The 19,282-nt window shown below is 37.6% G+C and overlaps 1 protein-coding gene across 6 annotated transcripts in view; it reads left to right on the top strand.

The window, feature by feature from the left end:
* DGKH (diacylglycerol kinase eta) overlaps positions 1-19,282 on the top strand; it is a 162,923-nt gene that overhangs the window by 86,369 nt on the left and 57,272 nt on the right. For 2 of the 6 annotated variants that reach the window (XM_048295376.1, XM_048295375.1), the window contains exons 5-6: positions 16,096-16,200; positions 16,528-16,660. In XM_048295376.1, coding sequence (XP_048151333.1) covers positions 16,096-16,200; positions 16,528-16,660 — 238 coding nt within the window. Of the gene's footprint in view, positions 1-14,875; positions 14,960-15,348; positions 15,462-16,095; positions 16,201-16,527; positions 16,661-19,282 lie in introns of those variants that run through there. The other 4 variants (XM_048295377.1, XM_048295379.1, XM_048295378.1 and 1 more) reach the window with 4 other exon arrangements.

Below are 19,282 nucleotides of genomic sequence, written 5' to 3'. Positions count from 1 at the left end.
AAGAATCCTCTCAATTGCTTATTTTCCTCTGTTTGGAAATAAAATGTCTTTTTTTGGAAATGGTTTAACATATGAGAACAATGCCACATCAGCTATAGAACATTTTATTTCAGTGAGAAGAAATGTCAGATGACAATTGCTTCAAAAGATGATGATACAAGGCCTTAAAAATACAAGAAAATTCAGTATTAGTACTTTCTTAATACTTATTAGTACAGCTTGGGTTTGTGCTGTAGTTTCTCTCTGAGGTGACATGCTGAATTAAATCAAATGTAATTGTGTTTTTGTTTTAATTTTCTTAATCAAAACATTTTTTATTTCCTCTCATATTGAAATGCATTTTATTTTTTCCACTGCCAATCATACGTATATATGTTTCCAAGTCACATGGAAAAGCTGTCCCTACAGTTGCACCTTGGCTCTGATAATGCTGTAAAAAACGTGTTCATAAATCCCCATTCCTGCAAGTTCACAGGTGTGTTTTACATACACAAATGGTCTTCCATTTATTGTTCAGCTGTCTGTTATAACCAAGTGATAATGTCTGACACAATTCCTCTGCTGATGCTTAACATCTGGAAAAAAATTTTGAACATGAACTAGTTATGAAGAAGACCATGGGTGAAGTTATCCTTTTGAAGGTCTGGAGATGTCCCACTGACTGTAATGACATTATTTTTCTTAACCTGCATGTCCCTTTTTTCTCTGTTAAAATGTTGCTTTTTCATTTTCCTGATGTTTTTAATTCCACGGGTGAACATTATTAGTCCATTTTACCAGTCTTGTTTTTTCCTCTCCAAAGCAGTCAAATGCAGGCCTCATGAGAGTCTCATAGTTCTTGCTTGCTGTGGTACTTCCCAGGCAGCTGCACGAGCAGTCAGAGCAGTTCAAAGATGTGCTTGTGTTGGCCATGACAGTCCAGCGTGTTGTGTCAATCTAAGCTGCTCTATGAACTAAGAACACAATTAAAAACACTGCTTTGATGGAAGGTCTCAGATGAAGTGGTGGCTGTGTAAGGTACCAGCCTGTCTTTTGGAAAGGTTCTTTCTGTTGCCTAGAAGTTCTGCTTATTCAGAAAAGTAAGATACTTGGGCTTTTCCCTGGTTTTTTGTTTTATTTGGGTTTTTTTGGACTCATTCAGTATTTGGTGTTTTGGTATCCTTTATAATCCTTTAGGCCCATTCAGCATCTCATTCTTCATCAAAAGCATGTTTTGCTTCTAGTATCAAGACTTCTGGGGAAGACAGTAGTGAAAAAAGAAATCTCTGGCTACAGCTTTAACAGCTTCAGAGACACTGTTTATTTTCATGTCCTGAGTACTTTAGGGCAAACAGTGTTTTCTCTAAGGAGCCTTCAAATTAATTTTGAAAAATTATTTGATGTAAAGCTCTCCTGGATTGAAGAGTCATCTGATTTGACTGTGAAATATGTTAATAGTCGTCATCTTGCTTAATCTTTTGGCTTCTTTCTTTGTGTTTGCCTAACCCAGTCTCCCAGCAACGCAGCTTCGTGAAGTGAGACATCTCTGACCTTGCCTGCACTGGGTTGGACTCGGGGACTGGGGGTGGAGTGGGTGGTTAGATCTCCAGCAATACTCCTTATAAATAAAAGGAAACATTTCTTTTTGCTTTTTTATTTTCTTCCATCTTAAAAAGATAATTCTGCCTCTCTTAAAATGGTGAGCATTTTTATTTGTTTTAAGTGATCTGTAAGCATTCTCTTTGTTAAAAAAAGCAAAAAATAATCTTTAACTTTAGCCTTCTCAAGTTATTGTACTCCTCGTTTCTTTGTCCCAGTAGATAATGTTTTTAACACAAACTGATGCAGATGAAATATACAACAAATGACAATTTTTCCAGAAAACACACCTTTAAAAATTTATATTAAAAAAATTATTTTAATTTTTTGTTTAAAAATTGTTTTGTCATTTCACTTAAATCCCACCCTTTCCCCTCAATTTCCCACCCCCAACTTGTAGAAGTTACTGTTTTGCTGTCTTTTGCCCTTTCTAGTTTGTCTGTTTGAAGGCAGAGGTGTGTGCGTCAAGTTTTTCCATGCTCTTTTTTTGGATAAAACTCAAGTCCTAAAATTAGTCATAACACACAGATTTAAAGTTGAGTTTATTTGTAATGCACAAGCTTGCAGAATATTTTATGTAACTAAATACCACTGTTTGTTCACTGGAATGACTCTTCCTATCTTTCTGCAAACAAGGTTAAAGGGAAAGTTGAGGTACATAATATCTACTAATTAAAATGCAAAGCTGATAAACTTAAATCAGCTCATTTGTTTCATTTTTTTCTTATTGCTGATGATATTACCTTTCAATGAACAATCAACTCACTTCTAGCAATTGGTTTCTAGTGCACAAGCTTGCCTTTTAAGACATTATAGGTGTTTTGTAGTTCTGAGCATCCTTACCTAGAGGTTAATAGGTAACCTAGAAGGAAAGGTGTCCCTCGACTTCAGAGCCTTGACATAAGACACTCAAGGCCAGGTTCTTCCTATTGCCTTGTTAGGTACCAGTCTCCCAAGTCTGTGGGAAGAGAGAGAAGAGGTTCAAGCAGCCAATTCAGCCTGTGAGACATTTGCACCACCCTCTCCATCAGCCACATCAGGAACTCATGGGGGGTTTTGCTCAGCCCATGGGCTGAGTTCAGTGGTGTGGGTGAGGCCTGGCTCCTCATAATGATATTGGGTACTCTGCTGAACAAGTTTTGCCCCAGCATTTTGCTTCTGCCTCAGAGGGTGTTTTATGTTGTCTCAGCACAGCCAGAGGAGTGTAGTTGCTCAGCATGTTACCTCTTTGGGGAGGCTCCCAGGATGAATCAGTCTCCCACCCTTATTGCACAGAAGCAGATGGGGCAGTGACCAATTCTGCTGAGAGCTGTAATTCCTTGTGCATTTTGGTTTGCAGGGATGGAAGATGCACCTAGAGTGCATTTAGCAAAACCTCTTTATTGTTCTCAAAACAAGGCTTGAGACTAAATGAGGCTGAAGAGTGTTCTCTGGCTTGCAAGCGTGGGCTTTTAGAGCAGTGATGGTGTGCTTTTGTTCTAACAGGTATAAGGAATGGGATTTTTAAATACTAAAAGGATTCTTGAACAGGCATTTTCAGATAACGAAGTTCCTCAAGGCAACAAAGGTGATTATGGATTGTGATTTCAAAGGAAATTATCTTAGGTGAACTTTGGGCCTAAGTTTCTACCTCTGCATTGCTTTTGATGATGAAGAACTGATGCAAATTGCTGAGCAAAAAAAATCTGTAGATGTTAAGCATGCTGTAGTTGATCCACATGGTTGTACAAAGTAGTTGATCCACATGGTTGTACAAAATTCCCTGTGTTACTATAAACCTATGCTGGAGTCTCATGTTAAATGCACAGGCATCATGTGATAGCACCTGTATTTTAATCCATCCAAACTTTTGTTTGAAACTTTTAATTCAATTATGGTTTTTTTGATGGTAAATATGGTGGAAAATAGTAATTTTATGGGAAAATACTGGCTTTCAGGCAGTGCTTTATATAGCTGGCTTTATCTAATTGCATTTATGAGTAACAGAGGAAATAATTTCACTGTCATTCTGGAAGGTGTCCCCCAGGAATATGGGAGTTAACATACTATGTGATATTCAGGGTGCGGATTCAGCTTCTCCTAACTTCTGTGTGGGACTCAGTGTTGGGTTTATAGGCCCCTAAACGTAGGTATCTAAAAGAAAATTAATAGGTCTTTAAAGCAGATTTCTGTAATTGCTCTGTTCAGTTTAGACTCTACTGATTATTAACTAATTCTCCCTTAGCTACAATAGGAGCTTTGTCATACCGGGCACCTAAAATGTAGGCACTTGCTTTCAGCTTTCTGAATCAGGTGCTGAATCAAGTGCTTTTTGTTGAATATGCATCTTCTGAAAGTTGTCATCTTGAGAGGGAGGAAGCTGCAGTAGGCAGATCTGCTATCCTGGAAAGCCTACTGCGATTTTCAGTAATTAGAAACTGGCTGGAAAGGAGACTTTATGTTCCAGCTAATAACACTGATTACTAGGATTCTGGATATGCTTGCAGAAATTTCTAACATAATAGATTTTTGCTGATTTATTGGTTTTAGCAATGCTTTAGACCATATAGACCACAGAGTCTTGATTATTTATTGTGCGAAAAAAATACTTCCTTGGAGAACTTTTAAAGTGCTGGGCTTTAATAAAGTTTTCTCACCTAGTGTTATGATGCAAAGGCAGTAGAAACTTATAAACTATCTGGCTTTATTATTTTATATTTTTTATTACCTCCATTTGATTTGACTGTTTTCCAAGGTAAATAATCTTTGTCAACATTCTTCTGTACTCTTACCTATTCTTGCTGTTGTCCTGATTGTTATTCTGCAGCATCATCTTGTAAGTGAAGTGACATGCTTGACACTCAGGGAAGCCCAAGTCACAGAGACTTGGGATTATTTTATAAATTAACACTCATTTACTTTCCTTATGGATCCCATGTTTTGTCTGTTTTCTGCAGTGGCATATTGTGCATTTTTGTGTCCCCTACATTGATAAGATCCTTCTTCTATTAATTTGGAGCTGTCTGTAATTCATAAGTATTTCACCTATTCTTCTGTGGTATGTATTTCTTTGTTTTTACTAGTACTGAAATTTTTCAAGTTACTGTACTTTCTACTTAATACATTGCTTGGCTCACTTTGAAGTGCCTTGGAGATCAAGGGGGGGGAACTAAGTAATCAAAATTTTGTGCTGTCTGCAAAAATTTCTGTATTGCTGCTTTACACTTCTCTTCCAGTTTAGGAATCACACCACAAAATTTTGTTGGAGAATAATAAGCTGCTTATTATCTATTAAACTTTTTTTCATATTACAAATTCTTCTTATTCCTTCTTACTTTTATACATCCCTTAGTTTTTCATCTCATTGCATGATGGTGAATAAAATAATTGGTCTTTCAGTTCAATGACGGCATTAAACATTATTATGGATCAGCCTGATGTTTTAGCTTTTCTGAACAGAAGTACTTAATTTTGTTCAAATGAATCCCTTTAATTAATTAATCCCTTTATGGGTTAATTTTTTTAAAGTATTATGTTAAAAAAAACCCAACGAAAACATGAATGGCATTTTGTTAAAGTTAGTCCCTGAATATATTTTTGTTACAAAAAATTAAATTGTTTTTTCTCTGATTTCCACTTCTTTGGTCAGACTTACAAGTTCACTTGGACTGAAAAACAGGGGATTAGCTTAATATATTTTTAAACAACAACAAAAAATCTTTATGCAGATGTCTGTGGTTTTATTGATATTCTGTAAATTTGGATAGATTTTGAAAAAACTAAATATTTATACATGCTGATTTTCCTTGGACATATTATTTTGAGATGGTTAGGTTTTTTTATAGGTTAGTGAAGCCAAATATTCTATTGGAGCAACTGTGCTTCAAACGTGGTTAAAGTATATTGTTTTCTTCTAGTTTATATTGTTTTCTTACAGACCTCTGATTACCTTATTTCCTATCCATAGTTCTGAATGTTGCATATCCTGTGTCTTGGTTGGGGATGTAAAATATATTGGCATATAATTTATGTGGAACCAGCTCAAAGGATAAACTAATTATTTTCACCTTTGAATCCTCTTGTACAGCTGCTGTTTTTAATGGGAGGTGGCCCAGTTGTACTGGAAGCCTAATTCTTACAATGTGTCAGGATTTCAAGTTGAATATTGCAACCAGTCCTGAAAGGCATATTGCTTCTAGCAGTTTATTTCAGTCCTGCTGCTTCTGACATCAGTCAGCTCTGTGCTCATCATGGAGATTATCTGCTTCTAATTGATTTGAGGGAACTAACTTTTAATATTCACTTTGGGCTTGGGAGACAGAATGCATTGCCAGAGTTTTGCAGTGTGTTTCAGAGACAGTTTAATTTCTCTGGACTTGGACATATTTTGCTTCCTTTCTTGCCACTCTGATTTTTTCAGAGTTGTTGTTGAGTCTTTTCTTCAGGGACTACAAAAATTTCAGGGAATGTGAGAACTGCTTAACCTCCCTCAAGCCACATCAGGAAGAAATGAGAAGAGCCTTTTCCCAAAAGAGTTTAAAACCCTTCATCTTCAGGTTTGGGCACTCCAGTATTCTGTCTTTTCAAATATTACAGACAAAGAGTGATATTCCTAAAGCTGGGAATAATTATCCTAAAACTTGGTGGGGTTTTTTTGTTTGTTTGTTTTTTTTTTAATTTAAATAATCTAACATCAATTTTGTTACTGACTCTTGATCTGTCCAAAGTTCAGAGACTTGAGCTTTATTTAAATGCAGAAAGCTTATGAATGCTAGTGGAGGTATTTCTCTGTTGCTGTCTTGCATGTTTACAAAATCCAATTTACTGCAGTTCCATCTGAGTGGACATCAGGAGATGGTTTCTTAGCTGATAGCCTCAAGCCTATTTCAGATGCTCTTCTGCCTCAGTCTGGCTTAGTTTTTTGCCAAAGGGCTGCTCACCTAAAAGTTACACAAACATTTTCTGTTCTTTCTGCTGCTTTTCTTTCACTGTCTTTCTTACTTCAGTTTGGCAAAATCATCTTGCTACTCCTGTGTTGATAGTCTCCTAGGATCATGGGGTCAGCAACTACCTTCAAAGATCCAAACTTCAGGTGACTTCCCCTGGTTTCAGCTATTGCTAAGCCAAACATTGCCTTGTTTGTAGCCTGGGTAGATTAATCTTTCTGGTTTGCTCTGTAGGAATACTCTGGAGCACAGCTATCTGCAATTTTTTTCCTTTGTAAAAATATATTTTGAGTAAATGTCTATATATAATCTGTGTTGATGTTCCCTTGAAGGGAGACACTCTAGCTTGACTTCTCCCTTTAATAAACCACAGGGACATGAAAGGAATGGGTTTGTGTTTGGAACATTTCTGGTTTTTATCCTTTAGATCTGCAAGAATCTCCTGGGTTTGGGTATGTTTTGAAATTTCCTGTGCATTCCAGTTGCGTGCTGATGTTGTTAACAGTATATACTGAAGATACTAGGAGTTCAAACACATTTGAAGAAGTCTATTTTAAGTACTTTCCTCTGTGAGCTGAATCCCAGTCTTAGAGGCATTGTATTTTAAATTTTGCCCTTGGTGTTATCAGAAGGGTCAGTGCATGGCACTGTTTCAGGATGGGGGAATGGCATATCCAGACATTCCCCTTGCCCTGCTGGCAGTGCAGAGCAGGGCTGACAGGTCCTGCAGTGATCTGCAAAGGTCCTGGGGCCTCTTGTCTCCGGGAGGTAGACCATGGCTGGAAATGGCTCAGGTTCCTGTGCTGGCTTCACCGGCATGACTCAGCTTTGCACAAGTAGCTAACTCTTGGAATGGATTTAGTTTTTCCTTGGTCGTGAACTATCTGCTGTTTCATACAGATGGTGATTAGCCTCTAAGTGATGGAGGCTTTTTGATGCTCCCAGCCTGAACAATACCCAAACCACAGAAAGAGAGGGGAAGTGCTTTGAATTCCATTTTGTTCAATTTTCCACTCAAGGTTGGTGGTTTTTTTGGTTGATTTTTTTTTCTTTTTCCTATATTCAGGCAGCTTAGAAGTAAGACAAAAACTGAAATAGCAAATTAATATGCTGAGGAAAAGAAAAATTAGACAAAAGCAATTAGTGTGCACTTGTGATGCATTTAGGGTTTTTTCCTCCATTTAGCACTTGCTCATTTCCCCCCACCCCCATCCTCTGACAGTGACAAGAAAATGTAATGAAGCTGAGAGCTCTTTGGGTGCGACTTCCAAGTTTTAAGCTCCCTGTATCTGACTTGATGCACTGACTGCTTTTCCCTAGAGTGTCTGGAGATGTTGAAGTTTTAAGTTTCATTATGAAAAAGCAATAAAGCATTTCAGCTTTGATGCTGAAAATCCATAGATAAGTTGCTTGAGATTGATCTGTTACAAGGAAGTTGAACACTTTTCAGAAGAGGGAAAAAAAGGGGATACTTAAAAATGTGACCATTCTGGACTATATTGCACATTTTGATTCTAGTTACATTTTCCTGGAGCTTGTTTTCCACACATTTCATGCTTAGCAGAAATTTTTCAAAAACAGATTGCAGAAAATTTCTCTTTTTCACTGGTGAACCATTTAGGATGTGTGGAGAATAAGCACTGAGGATTGCCAGATTTCATTCTTCCTGCACCTTTACACTTAACCTATTCTGTGACATTTCTTTCTCTTTGTGCTTTAAAAGTGGTTAAAATACCTAGATAAACCTCAGAAAGTATCCCTCACTGCAGTTCCCATTTACCAAATAATTTCATAAATAAAGTAACTGGTGTAAACTTTGCAAAAAATTTCCTGTTTCTAGTGAACAAGGATCCCTGGCTTCAGGCAGCTGAACGATGTTTAAACAAGAATCTGTTATTACAGACAAAAAAATAAATAGTCCTTTACTGGTTTATTTTGTGTAACTTTGCACCTGATGCCATTAAATATATAACTACATGTTTTCCTTAAAGCACAGAAGCCATCCCATCTGATAGATGTAATGAGCTGGTGAGACCAGAGCTAAGGGCACAGCAGTGTGAAGTAACGTGCTTAACAAATCTTTATATAAGGACTTTAAAGAAACATGCAGGCCTTGAACTATATATAGCAGTTTCCAGTTTACATTTACAAGAATGGTTTATTGGTTTTGTTATATTTAAATGCTGATTTAAAATAAATTTCTAATTCTTCGGTCCAAATTCATGGAACTTTCCTACCCTGCTTCTTGTAACTGTCTCTTTATATAAAGTTATACTTCTGCAGGAATAATGTTCTGTTAGCAGTTGGTTGATGTTGAATACATGAGGTCAATTTGGGAAACTGGATTTCTGACAAAGCAACCTTTGCTGGATACTTTTGCAGTTCAAAGCTGGACACGTAGCTGGATGACTTAATTTACCTAGATTCTGTTTTCACAGAATCATGGAGTTATTTGGAGTTTGGAAGGGAACTCTGAAAGTCATCTGGTCCACCACCTTTGTTGAAGCAGGGCCACCTAGTCCAGGCTGCCCAGGACCATGTGTAGGTGGCTTTTCAGTATCTCCAAGGACAGAGACTTCACAACTGCTGTGAGCAACCTGTGCCAGTGCTCAGTGACCCTCACTATAAAACACTGTTTCCTGATACTCACAGAGAGCCTCTTGTGTTTCAGTTTGTGCCCATTACCTCCTAACTTTTCACTGGGCACCACTGGAGAGAACCTGGCTCTGTCATCTCTGCACCTTCCCTTCAGGGATTTACATATATAAGATCCCTCTGAACCTTCTCCTGGCTAAAGAGTTGTAGGTCCCTCAGGCTCTCCTCACATATCACATACTCCAGTCCCTTCACTGGAATGTCTACAGTATGTCCATGTCTCTCTTGTACTGAGGAACCCAGAACCGGACACATCACTCCAGAGGCCTCACCAGGGCTGAGTAGTGGGGCAGGTTCACTCCCTGGACCTGCAGCCCAGGATGCCACTGGCCTACTTTGCTGCAAGGGCATGGAGCTGGCTTATGCTCCATCTATTGTGTAGCAGCGCCCCAGGTCTTTTTCTGCCAAGTTCCTTTCCAGCTGGGTGGCCCCCAGGGTGCACTGATGCCTGGGTTTTTCCTTCCCAGGTGCAGGACTTGGGATTTCTCCTTGTTGAACTTAATGAGTTACAGTCAGCTTATTTCTCTAGCCTGTTGAAGTCCCTTTGGATGGCTGTGTGACCCTAGGATGTATCAGCCACTCCTTCCCAGTTTTCTATCATCAGTAAACCTACAGAGGATACACTCTGCCACATCATCCAGATCATTAAACAGACCTGGATACAGTATTGTCTCATGGAGTACACTGCTAGTTACTGGCCTTCAGCCATGCTCTGTGCCACTAATCACCACCCTCTGGGCCCAGCCATGCAACCAGTTTTCAGTGCACCTCACAGTCTGCTCATCCAGCCTATACTTCATCAGCTTCTCTAGGAGGATCTTAAGGGATAGTGCTGAAAGCCTTACTATAGGCAAGGTGAACAATATCCACCTTTGTTGCTTCATCTATCAGGCCAGTCATTTCATCAGAAGCTGGTCGAACATGACTTCCCCTTGGTGAATGAATCCATGCTGACTATTCCCAACTGCTTTCTTGTCCATGTGCCTGATTGTATTCTGGGAGATGCTCCTTCATTTTTGCTCAGTGTGGTGTAAGATAAGCCACCTAAATTACCTAGGCTGGATTCTACTGCAGACTGAAGTCCTTTTACCTTTTTCAATGATGTAATGGTTTTTGTTCTGTCTTTTAGCTAAGCTCACTGGTTCTGGTGTTGTACTGGTACAAGAGATGCTGTGTGGGACTAACCTTTTTCTTTTTACTCCTAGGAGTTTTTACTGTGGGAGCCAAAACCACACATTACATCAATATTTGTGAGCTTGGGAACAGTGAAATAGGAGAAGGCCAGGGAAAAGAGGGAAGCAACATTTTAGTGGAGAAGACAGAGCTAATTGTTCTGATTATAAATTCTCTGTTGTACTCAGGCAAATATAATAACCATTTATTACCCACCTTGCTTTTAAAATCCTCCACTCTCTTTGTAATTTATACTTTTGCCTGACTTGACTCATCATGAAAAATAATAGTGACAACTCACTATAAAACACCAACTAACTACACCTTTTAGAGTGACAGTACTGTTTTAATTTATAATTTACTGGATACGTTAGTATCCAGAAACCAAGAAATTATGAATACTGTAGAAAGCTGTCCAACTGTTAGCACTGTGATTTTTACAGACAAGTTCTGGTAGTTGTGGGACCATCAATGACCCCAGCAGTCTACTCTGATAGTGGTGCATTCACCTGCCACACTCATACAGACCCACCTGCACAAGGACAGGGGAATGGAGGGGCAGACAGAGAGCAAGGGAGGCATAGTGTGTTATCCTAGTATTTTCCAGGGCTGACTTGGCAACATCTATAAGCCCAGAGAAGTTAGAAAGCATTTATGTTATGCTCCTGCCCCAGGCATTGAATATGGTCCCCAAGAAGAGAGTTGGGGTGCTCTCTCTGTATCAGCCTCTCTTCATTATTTCCAGAAAGATATTTTAAAACTACATGTCCAAAGAGCAGGAAAACCATTTCCCCACCCCTTTGAGAGTCTAAGTGATACTCCTACATTACTAATTTAATTCAAGATCAGCCATACAAAGTGCTATTAGTATAATGCCTGATAATAGTTCAGAGCAGCAGAAGGTGCTTTAATGCAAATATCATGTTGCAGGAAGCAGAGTGCTTTACAATAGCTGCTTTGTTGATACTTAGGTATAGACCACTGTTCTCTTGATTAGCAAACACTGTGTCTGCATTTTGAATTGGTAAAAGAAACCAGAACTGGAGCCATCAAGCTTTGGGAACTGTATTTTCTTATATATTGCTGATAGTAAAAAAGTAGATAAAAATTAGACAATAGGCTTTAATTGAACTCTCTGTGATTTTATTTTACAGATCATAAGTCTAAACCCACTGGGCTGAAGGCATATAGAATGTTAGTGGTTAAGTTATTGTCACTGAAAGAAGAAAGGGCTTTCAAATTTACTCTGAATTTGATGACAATTCTATTGCGTTTCAAGGTGTGAAGCTTGTTCCTAATTAGTGTTGTCTGAAAGAAAAGTTGCAGTAGTGGCCCCAAAATTGACTGTAGAAATGTCATCCAAGTAGTTTCAAGATGTGTACATATATAGATAGATATGTGGGTATATGTATATTTTTAGAAGCCAAATTATTGTAGTGTTTGTGTGAAAATCCCAATTTAAGGTGGCAAGACCTATGTGGTGGCAGAGTGAGCAGCGGTCTCTTGTTCTCTCCCTCATTCCCCACTCAAAAAAAGCCCCCTACTTTTCTGAACAGAACAGGAACATTATTGCAGTAATGGGTAATTGCAGTTCCCATTCAGAAATTCTTTATTCCCTGGGATGTTTTAGGGTTTGTGTTGGTTGTCTTCAACTTTTAAGACTGTATATGCTCATTCTTTCCCAATGCCTACTGCATCAAAAGAGTTTTTAATTCCAACTACCTCTATTTCATTACTTTCTGATATACTGCAGTATCTGCTTTTGGTAACTCTCTTTTCCAAAATCAGCAGTGACTTCTTGGCTACTTGACAATAATGAAAATTCTGAAAGGAACTTAATCTTATTTATTTTTTAAGACCTTTTGACTGTCTTCATCTTTCTTGATTTGTCTCCTGCTTTGTCAGCATGTGAACCATTGGCACCTGAGTTCCTTCAAAACTTAGGAGTTTTCTTATTCTTATGTTACCTCAGTGGTCTTCCAGCGATTCCTGTAAAACTTCCTTTGCATTGTATTATACAGCTTCTTTCTTTCTTCTTGTCTGTTGAGAGTTGAGCATATTCAGAGTGATATACAAATAGTAATATTTGGAGCAGCGAAGATTAAAAAAGCAATATGTAATTGAAGAAAAGATGCTGACTTGGGCCAGTAGAAGAGAATATACAGGAGTCTGAATATGAATACATGCAATGAGATAAGATTACTTGTCAAATCCGAATTTACATGGCAGGAAAATTGTTTAAGGTCAATTACATCCATTTAATTTTTATTATGTCTGTATACAGGTTCAGCAGTCTTTAATGAATGAGCTTTAAACATCCCAGTTAGTTAATAATAGCATTGTGCAAGCATTCAGAAGAAAGCATGCTGTCTGTATAAATGCAAATAAGAAGGTTTAGGAAGTCATTCTCAGTTTAAGAAAAGCAAGAGAAGTTATACTGAGTTAGCGTAAAGCTCATAAAACCATGTTGAATCAAAGAGTGAGAATAATAGTAGCAGATACTAAAGAAAGAAGTCAAAACATCAGAGCATATACAATGATTCTTACCCTTGAGTCACTTCCCAGCATTGACTCATTGTTGGATTTTTGAGGACCCGATAAGTTGAAGATTTCAGACATTGTCTTTTATAGTATATGATGCATTATTTGTGATGAATTTTTCAAATGCTTTTTTGGACATTTTTACTTTTCATCTCCTCAGCATCCTTTGGGAATATGTTTCAAGCCTAAATAATGCTTTGCATTTAGGGAAAAACACTTCTTCTTGTTTGCTAACAGTTTCCTTGGTTCCCCAAGTTCTTATGTTACATGAAATATCTAAAAAATAATGAGAGTACATTTTCTCCATGATTTTGTAGACTTGTGGATACAGAAATGCTGTTGGCGGGAAGTTTTCCTGCTTCTTTCTAAGCCCGTGGGATACTTTTCTCTCTCATGAGGATGTTTGCAGAGTTCTGAGGGCTATGAACACCTGCGACCTTGTAGAGCTATGTTTTTGGTACAGTGGAGAAGTATTTTACAATGGATGTTTTGGGATTCTGGCCAATCACCCCAGGGAGTGGCTGATCCTTTGTCCAATTAGACTGTGAAGAGGGAGGTCTGTAGAGGAGTTTGCAAAATAATTAAATAAATCAATATTGCTGCACAATTCTTGCCTGCTGGATCTCTCTCCTCCCTACAGCTGTGGGATACAGTAATATGGACTGAAATAGATGAGAAGTTAAATGGGTTTCTTAGTTTTTATGTTATGTTATGTTATGTTATTTGAAAAATTCCAAGCCTTGTTGATACTTCTTGCATATAATGCATTTTGTCTTTTTTCATGGTGTTTTTTATCAGGTACCTTCTTGAAGTTTGTTGTTGCAAATATGTAAATCAAAGAGAATATGTAGCTTAATCATATCACAGATGCTATATTTACAAATATGTATGTCTTCCAGCTTCTCCCTTTATTTTTGTAGCACTAATAATAATTGATCCTACATTCATGTGATTGACAGAATCCAATTTAGCTGTTAGACTGTTACAATGCAGTGAACTTCATTAAGTTTGTTGCACTCTGATTTTAGTAAGAAGCTGGAATGTATGAATTTCTGGTATGTTTATGTGCATTGGTTAGCAGTGTTTGGTGATGTGATTCGATTGCCAGTAAATGGGTGTGCAGTGCCTTTTGAGATGAGGTTTGGTGTCCCACCTTGGTTATTTACAGCTGCTGTTCTGGTCCTCTGTCATACTTACCCCCCCACCAAAACTTTGGATACTCTTTTGGAAAGGTGTCTTCATTGGCACTAGGTAACTAGGTGTGAACAACTGAACCAGGGCCTTAATTTTGGAGGAGGAGGGGGAAGGGATGCACAGTGGATTTCTGTGACCAGCAGTATTGAAGACATGAGTAATATATATAAATATTACTTGAAAAGATCAAGATTAGTCACGAGTTTTCAGCAATAAATGCAGCTGTTGTTGCTTAATGGCATTTCACAATATCTGGTTACAGGTTAGAATCAGTAATAACTGGCAGAAGGATGGACACAACGTGCCAAGTCTTGGGTGGATTTATCACTATTTAATCTGTATTATAATCTCATGCTATATAACAGGAAATAATCTGTGGTTTGTATTTGCCCAAATAAGATTTCTGCGTCCACTTAAACCTGGAAATTTCAGTAGAATGCTGATTGTTGTTGGAGCCAGCGTTATATTATGATTTAATGACTTTTCTTGGCTTCATTGGATGACCTGACCTAGAAAAACGTTTTGAAGTAATAAAGCGTCTGTTTGGCTCCAAACTAATGAGAGAAGCATTGCTCTTTGCATAAACTGTTCTTTAGGAAAAGCCATGGAGATCTACTAATAAACCTTATTAAATAGCTTAAGTGAGATTGAAGGAAACAGAAAACAAAGAAACCGTTCCCTTCCATGTGAAGTGAGTACATCAAAAAAAAAAAAAAAAAAAAAAAAAAAAAAGGCAAAGGCAAGCCCAAAGGGTTTTTGCCTCCCCTCCACGTGACTTGCAGCCTGCTGCACTTCAGTTACGTCGCCTCTGAGATATGTTAAAGTGCAGCTCAGTTTAATGAAGGAGTGGATAGGACAAATCAAGGCTAGAGACAATTTACGGCAGGGATTGGGTAAGTAACTGCAGCTGTTTACTAATATTGTGCAAATGTTGTAATGTCTAGCTTGTAGCATTTAAAAGAATACTCAGAATTATCATTTTCTCTAGGTCCTTTCTCTATTTTATTTAAGTAATTTGCAAGTGTTGGTGGTACATACTATGCAATAGATTAGTGCATAATACTGATACAGGATTTAATTTTATTTTTCAGACTTTCTACAACAAAACAAATAACTTTCCTTATTTTCTTGTACTTGTTTTAAATTCTTTGCTATGTAAGTAACTGCTTTGTCTATTTTAATGCAGTGCTCAAAATAATTTCAGTGGGAGTTAGCTGATAGTTTCTGCTGCCTTCCTGTTATTTTGATTATTTTTCTACTGTTTAGGGAGAGGGGAGAGCAGCTTGTATTCTTGAACCTCCTTGGTACAATATTTTCAGATTTCTAGACTCCAGCTCCAGACCACTGAAAAATTCCCAGCATCAGCTTGTTCCAGGAATTCATTCAATTGTCCTAGTAGGATATGATTCAAACTGTTTGCTTTCGTTCTCTGTGCCTTTTTATAAAGATTTGTGTGCGTTCTTATACTGAGTTGATATAGTTGGATATAAAAAGTGCTCTATTAAATTTTTGTATGTATAAATTTGTGTAAATATAATATCAATATACAAGATAGAGAAATAGGATGACATCGTTTGTGGTTGTTTAAGACTTCCAGGCTTTTGATTTTGATATGTTTTAGTCTCTAGCAATTGGAATGGACCTTGCAATTGCTATGATGGTGTTATGAAATAGAATTGCAGTTTTAGTCAATTAGTAATTTCCAGAATGGTTGTTTTAGCAGTTTCAGTGCCTGCCATTTCGGCATTTAAATCTCAGTGCATAGACAAAGAGCTGAGAAGGGGTAATGATCAATGTAGATTCCAGAGACCTATACCAAAGCCTGATTTGAATCTTGGGAACTGTAAAAGGAAAAGCAAACTCTTTCGTTGTTGGTAGTCCATTAAAGAAAATAGTTTTAAGTGTTTAATCTCTTGTCTTGTAAGGCATGCCATCCTTTTGCATCATCTCACAGGAAAGAGTACATAAATATCATAGTCTATCATGATTTTTACTATCTGGATTAATCAGGACGAGTTATCTTTTTCAGATAATCACTCCATTTAGGAGGCTAATATTGTGTGCTGAGAACAGAAAAGAAATGGAGGACTGGATAAGCTCCCTGAAGTCCGTTCAGTCCAGAGAACACTATGAGGTAAGCTTTCATCCCTCTTGGTGCAACCTGTTCTAGCCCAACAGATCAAGCTACAGGACACAGAACTGGACTATTCACCCCCCTTAGTGTGAAAAGTGCATCTAATGTCAGAGTGAAGCTTCACATTAAGAACTTCACTAGCAAAATGAGATCTTATTATCACACTTTGGTTTAGAATTTTGGAGGGAGAGCAAGCAAAATACCCTTTGGAAAATCCTTTTGGTGAGCATTGCACTGTCGTCCCCTGTACTATGGAAGCGTACGTAATGTCAGTCACTGTAGCTGTGTTCTGTACTTGCAAATTTGTCTTAACTTCTCCTTTACTAGACCGCACAGTTTAATGTGGAACATTTCTCAGGGATGCATAACTGGTACGCCTGCTCCCACGCCCGACCCACCTTCTGCAATGTGTGCAGAGAGAGCCTCTCTGGAGTCACTTCTCACGGCCTGTCCTGTGAAGGTAAAATAATGCTTTCTTCCCCTTGGTTATCATGCTGTGTGTGTAGACAGATGGCTGCAAGTTCAGTACGAGTAATGATCCTGAAAACAATGAGTAACAAAAGAGCCTGAAGGGAGAAATCTCTTCATGAGAGCAACCCTCCTCTGAGCAGAGGGACTGCTAATGGTCTGCCTCACCTTCCTGTTGCTCCAGGTGCCTTTTTCAATAGAACACTTTTTTCTGTTGCAGCAACCAGTTTGGAGTGTACAGGGTGGAGAGTTTGCAAGAAAAGATAGGATTTATTTGATTTGCACATCAAAAATGTGGAAAAATAGTCTTACTGGTTTGCAGAACCAGCATTTCTCAGAAAAAAATCATGATGGTATTTTCTGCCCCAAATCTAAAAACATTCTTAACATTGACAAAAGTGTTGTGACCCTTCCCCTCCAGTTCTTTGCTCTTTTGCTGCTGCCTGATCCCACAGTACACACTGATTTATTGCTTTAAAAATTCTCTCATGCTGTGAGGGGGTAGATATGTAGATGCCTGCATTTTGATAGTTGAACAGGGGAAATCCAGCACAAAGGAAAAGGAAGTGTGGCTAAGACTTTAGCATTTAGATTATCTGGAGAAATGATACTTCATGAACAAATAATTATGGTATGTCTGAAACAGCTTGTTTCTTTTTTTCCTGAAAGTTCTGTGGAAAAGTGGTAACAAGTCTGCTTGTGTTAGAATCCAGCAGAAAATAAAGCATATCTTAGGAGAGATATGAAACATAGAGATACTTAATTACTAAAATAGCTGACTGCCCAGAAAAGAGTTACAGTTACACCATTCATAATTTGATTTCTTTGGATGTATGTAACCCAACTGCAAATGCATTTCTGTTATTGATGCTGTTAGAATATTTGAGGTCTGAGCATAATAATGTGTGTTAAGGAAATCTTACAAAGGAAACATTAACCCACTGTCCTGAATTGTCCATGCTTTTAATGTAGCTAATGGTGCAGTTTCCAAGGAACAGGACAAACCCGTTTTGTAGAAATTAGAAGTAGCATGGTTAATTCCAGCTTCTCTGGTGTATGTTTTCTACTGTGTATAAGTCCTTTGGACAGTTTTAAGGCAATTATGGTATTCTCAATGTCTGATATTGGCAAATGAAATTATCATGTACTTAACTAAAATGCAGTTGTATTGCCTCTGTGTACAAATACAGTTACTTTCGTTCAGGCAAAAGAAAGGAACTAGTTTCATAAAGAATTTATCCATTCATGAGTTAATATTATAGCTATTTTAAAAGGCTGTTTAGTCAGAATTATTAGTGTATGATTATCAGTGTTAATGTCTGTAGTTCACCATTTTATGTTTTTTCAGTGTGTAATTTTACATCTAAGTATGTTTTTAATATACAGAGTGTTGGCATTAACTCTACATTGGGGAAGTTTCCATAATTTCCAGATTTGGAGTTTGTCACCTTTCTGCATAACTTATGACAAACTAACACAACATTTATCCACATTTCTATGTCAGTTAATCTTTCAGCAGTTTTTACAAATAGCTTCTGAAAGCTGTTCAGATTTGCTTTCGCTTTTCCACAGTTTCATAATCGCGTATGACCTGGTATGTTTTATATGTAGATACTATGACATTCTTTTGTCTATTAATAAGTTTACCTCCTCTTACTTCTTAGGTACTATTTTAGATCTATTTTCTTTTTTTTTTTTAGTTAAAGAAGATCTTTAGTTATATATCTAATTTAAACCGCTCGACATTTCACTCTTTTACTGGAATACTTCATACTTTGTCCACAATTATGTATACATGTTAAAACCCATATTAACCATCCTTAATTTCTTCATCTAAAAACTGCATTTTGGTTTGATACTTGCTTCTGCCATGTGCACTTCTAATGCATTTAATAATTTATATTTTTTCTTTAGCTTATCTGTGTTAGCAGTATATATGGTTTGAGAGGACAATCTAGGAAGTTTGGAGTTTTAAAATTCCCCAGACTTGTTCTGTGTTGCTTTTTCCCATTACATAATTTAAAAAACCTGTTTAAATATTCATGCCTGGCATCTCAAACCTTCAGCACTGCTTTACACTGGGAATCCATTTATATCTATACTAAATTCAATTATTTGTGTGGTCATTGATCCCAGGCTACTCTATTATGCCTTGTACTGAGAAGCATGAGAGGCTCCTTCTCAAAAGATAATTGAGCTCTTCCTCTTGTTAGTGGTTTGGGTTACTGACACACCAAGTTGTCTTGAAACTAGCTTAGAGTCTTTGTGGTCTGATTCTTGACTGTTAACTATAGGTAAAAAGAAACCCCATTGCTGGTATCGTGCAGCTTTTGATAGTTCAGTTGTCCTGTAACATTTTATTCTCTGAGAACTGCTGTTTGTCAGGAGCCCTGCACAACTGTTTTTTTTAAGTCTGACCACAAATCAAGCCACATTTCTTTTGGAGATGATGGGTGACATTTTTCTTCAGGGCACCTTCGTTCCCAGCAGCCTTTGTTAAAGGTTGGCCAAATTAATTGCAGGCCACCATGAAGATATTCTAAGTCTGGGAAACCAGTGTAGAAAAAGAGTTAATGCCTTTTCTAGGTAAAAAACTACTGTGAACTTCCATCTT

This window comes from Corvus hawaiiensis, chromosome 2 (genome assembly GCF_020740725.1).
Source record: "Corvus hawaiiensis isolate bCorHaw1 chromosome 2, bCorHaw1.pri.cur, whole genome shotgun sequence".
In the NCBI taxonomy this organism is placed as follows: Eukaryota; Metazoa; Chordata; class Aves; order Passeriformes; family Corvidae; genus Corvus; species Corvus hawaiiensis.
This window is presented reverse-complemented; position numbering and strand designations above follow the sequence as displayed.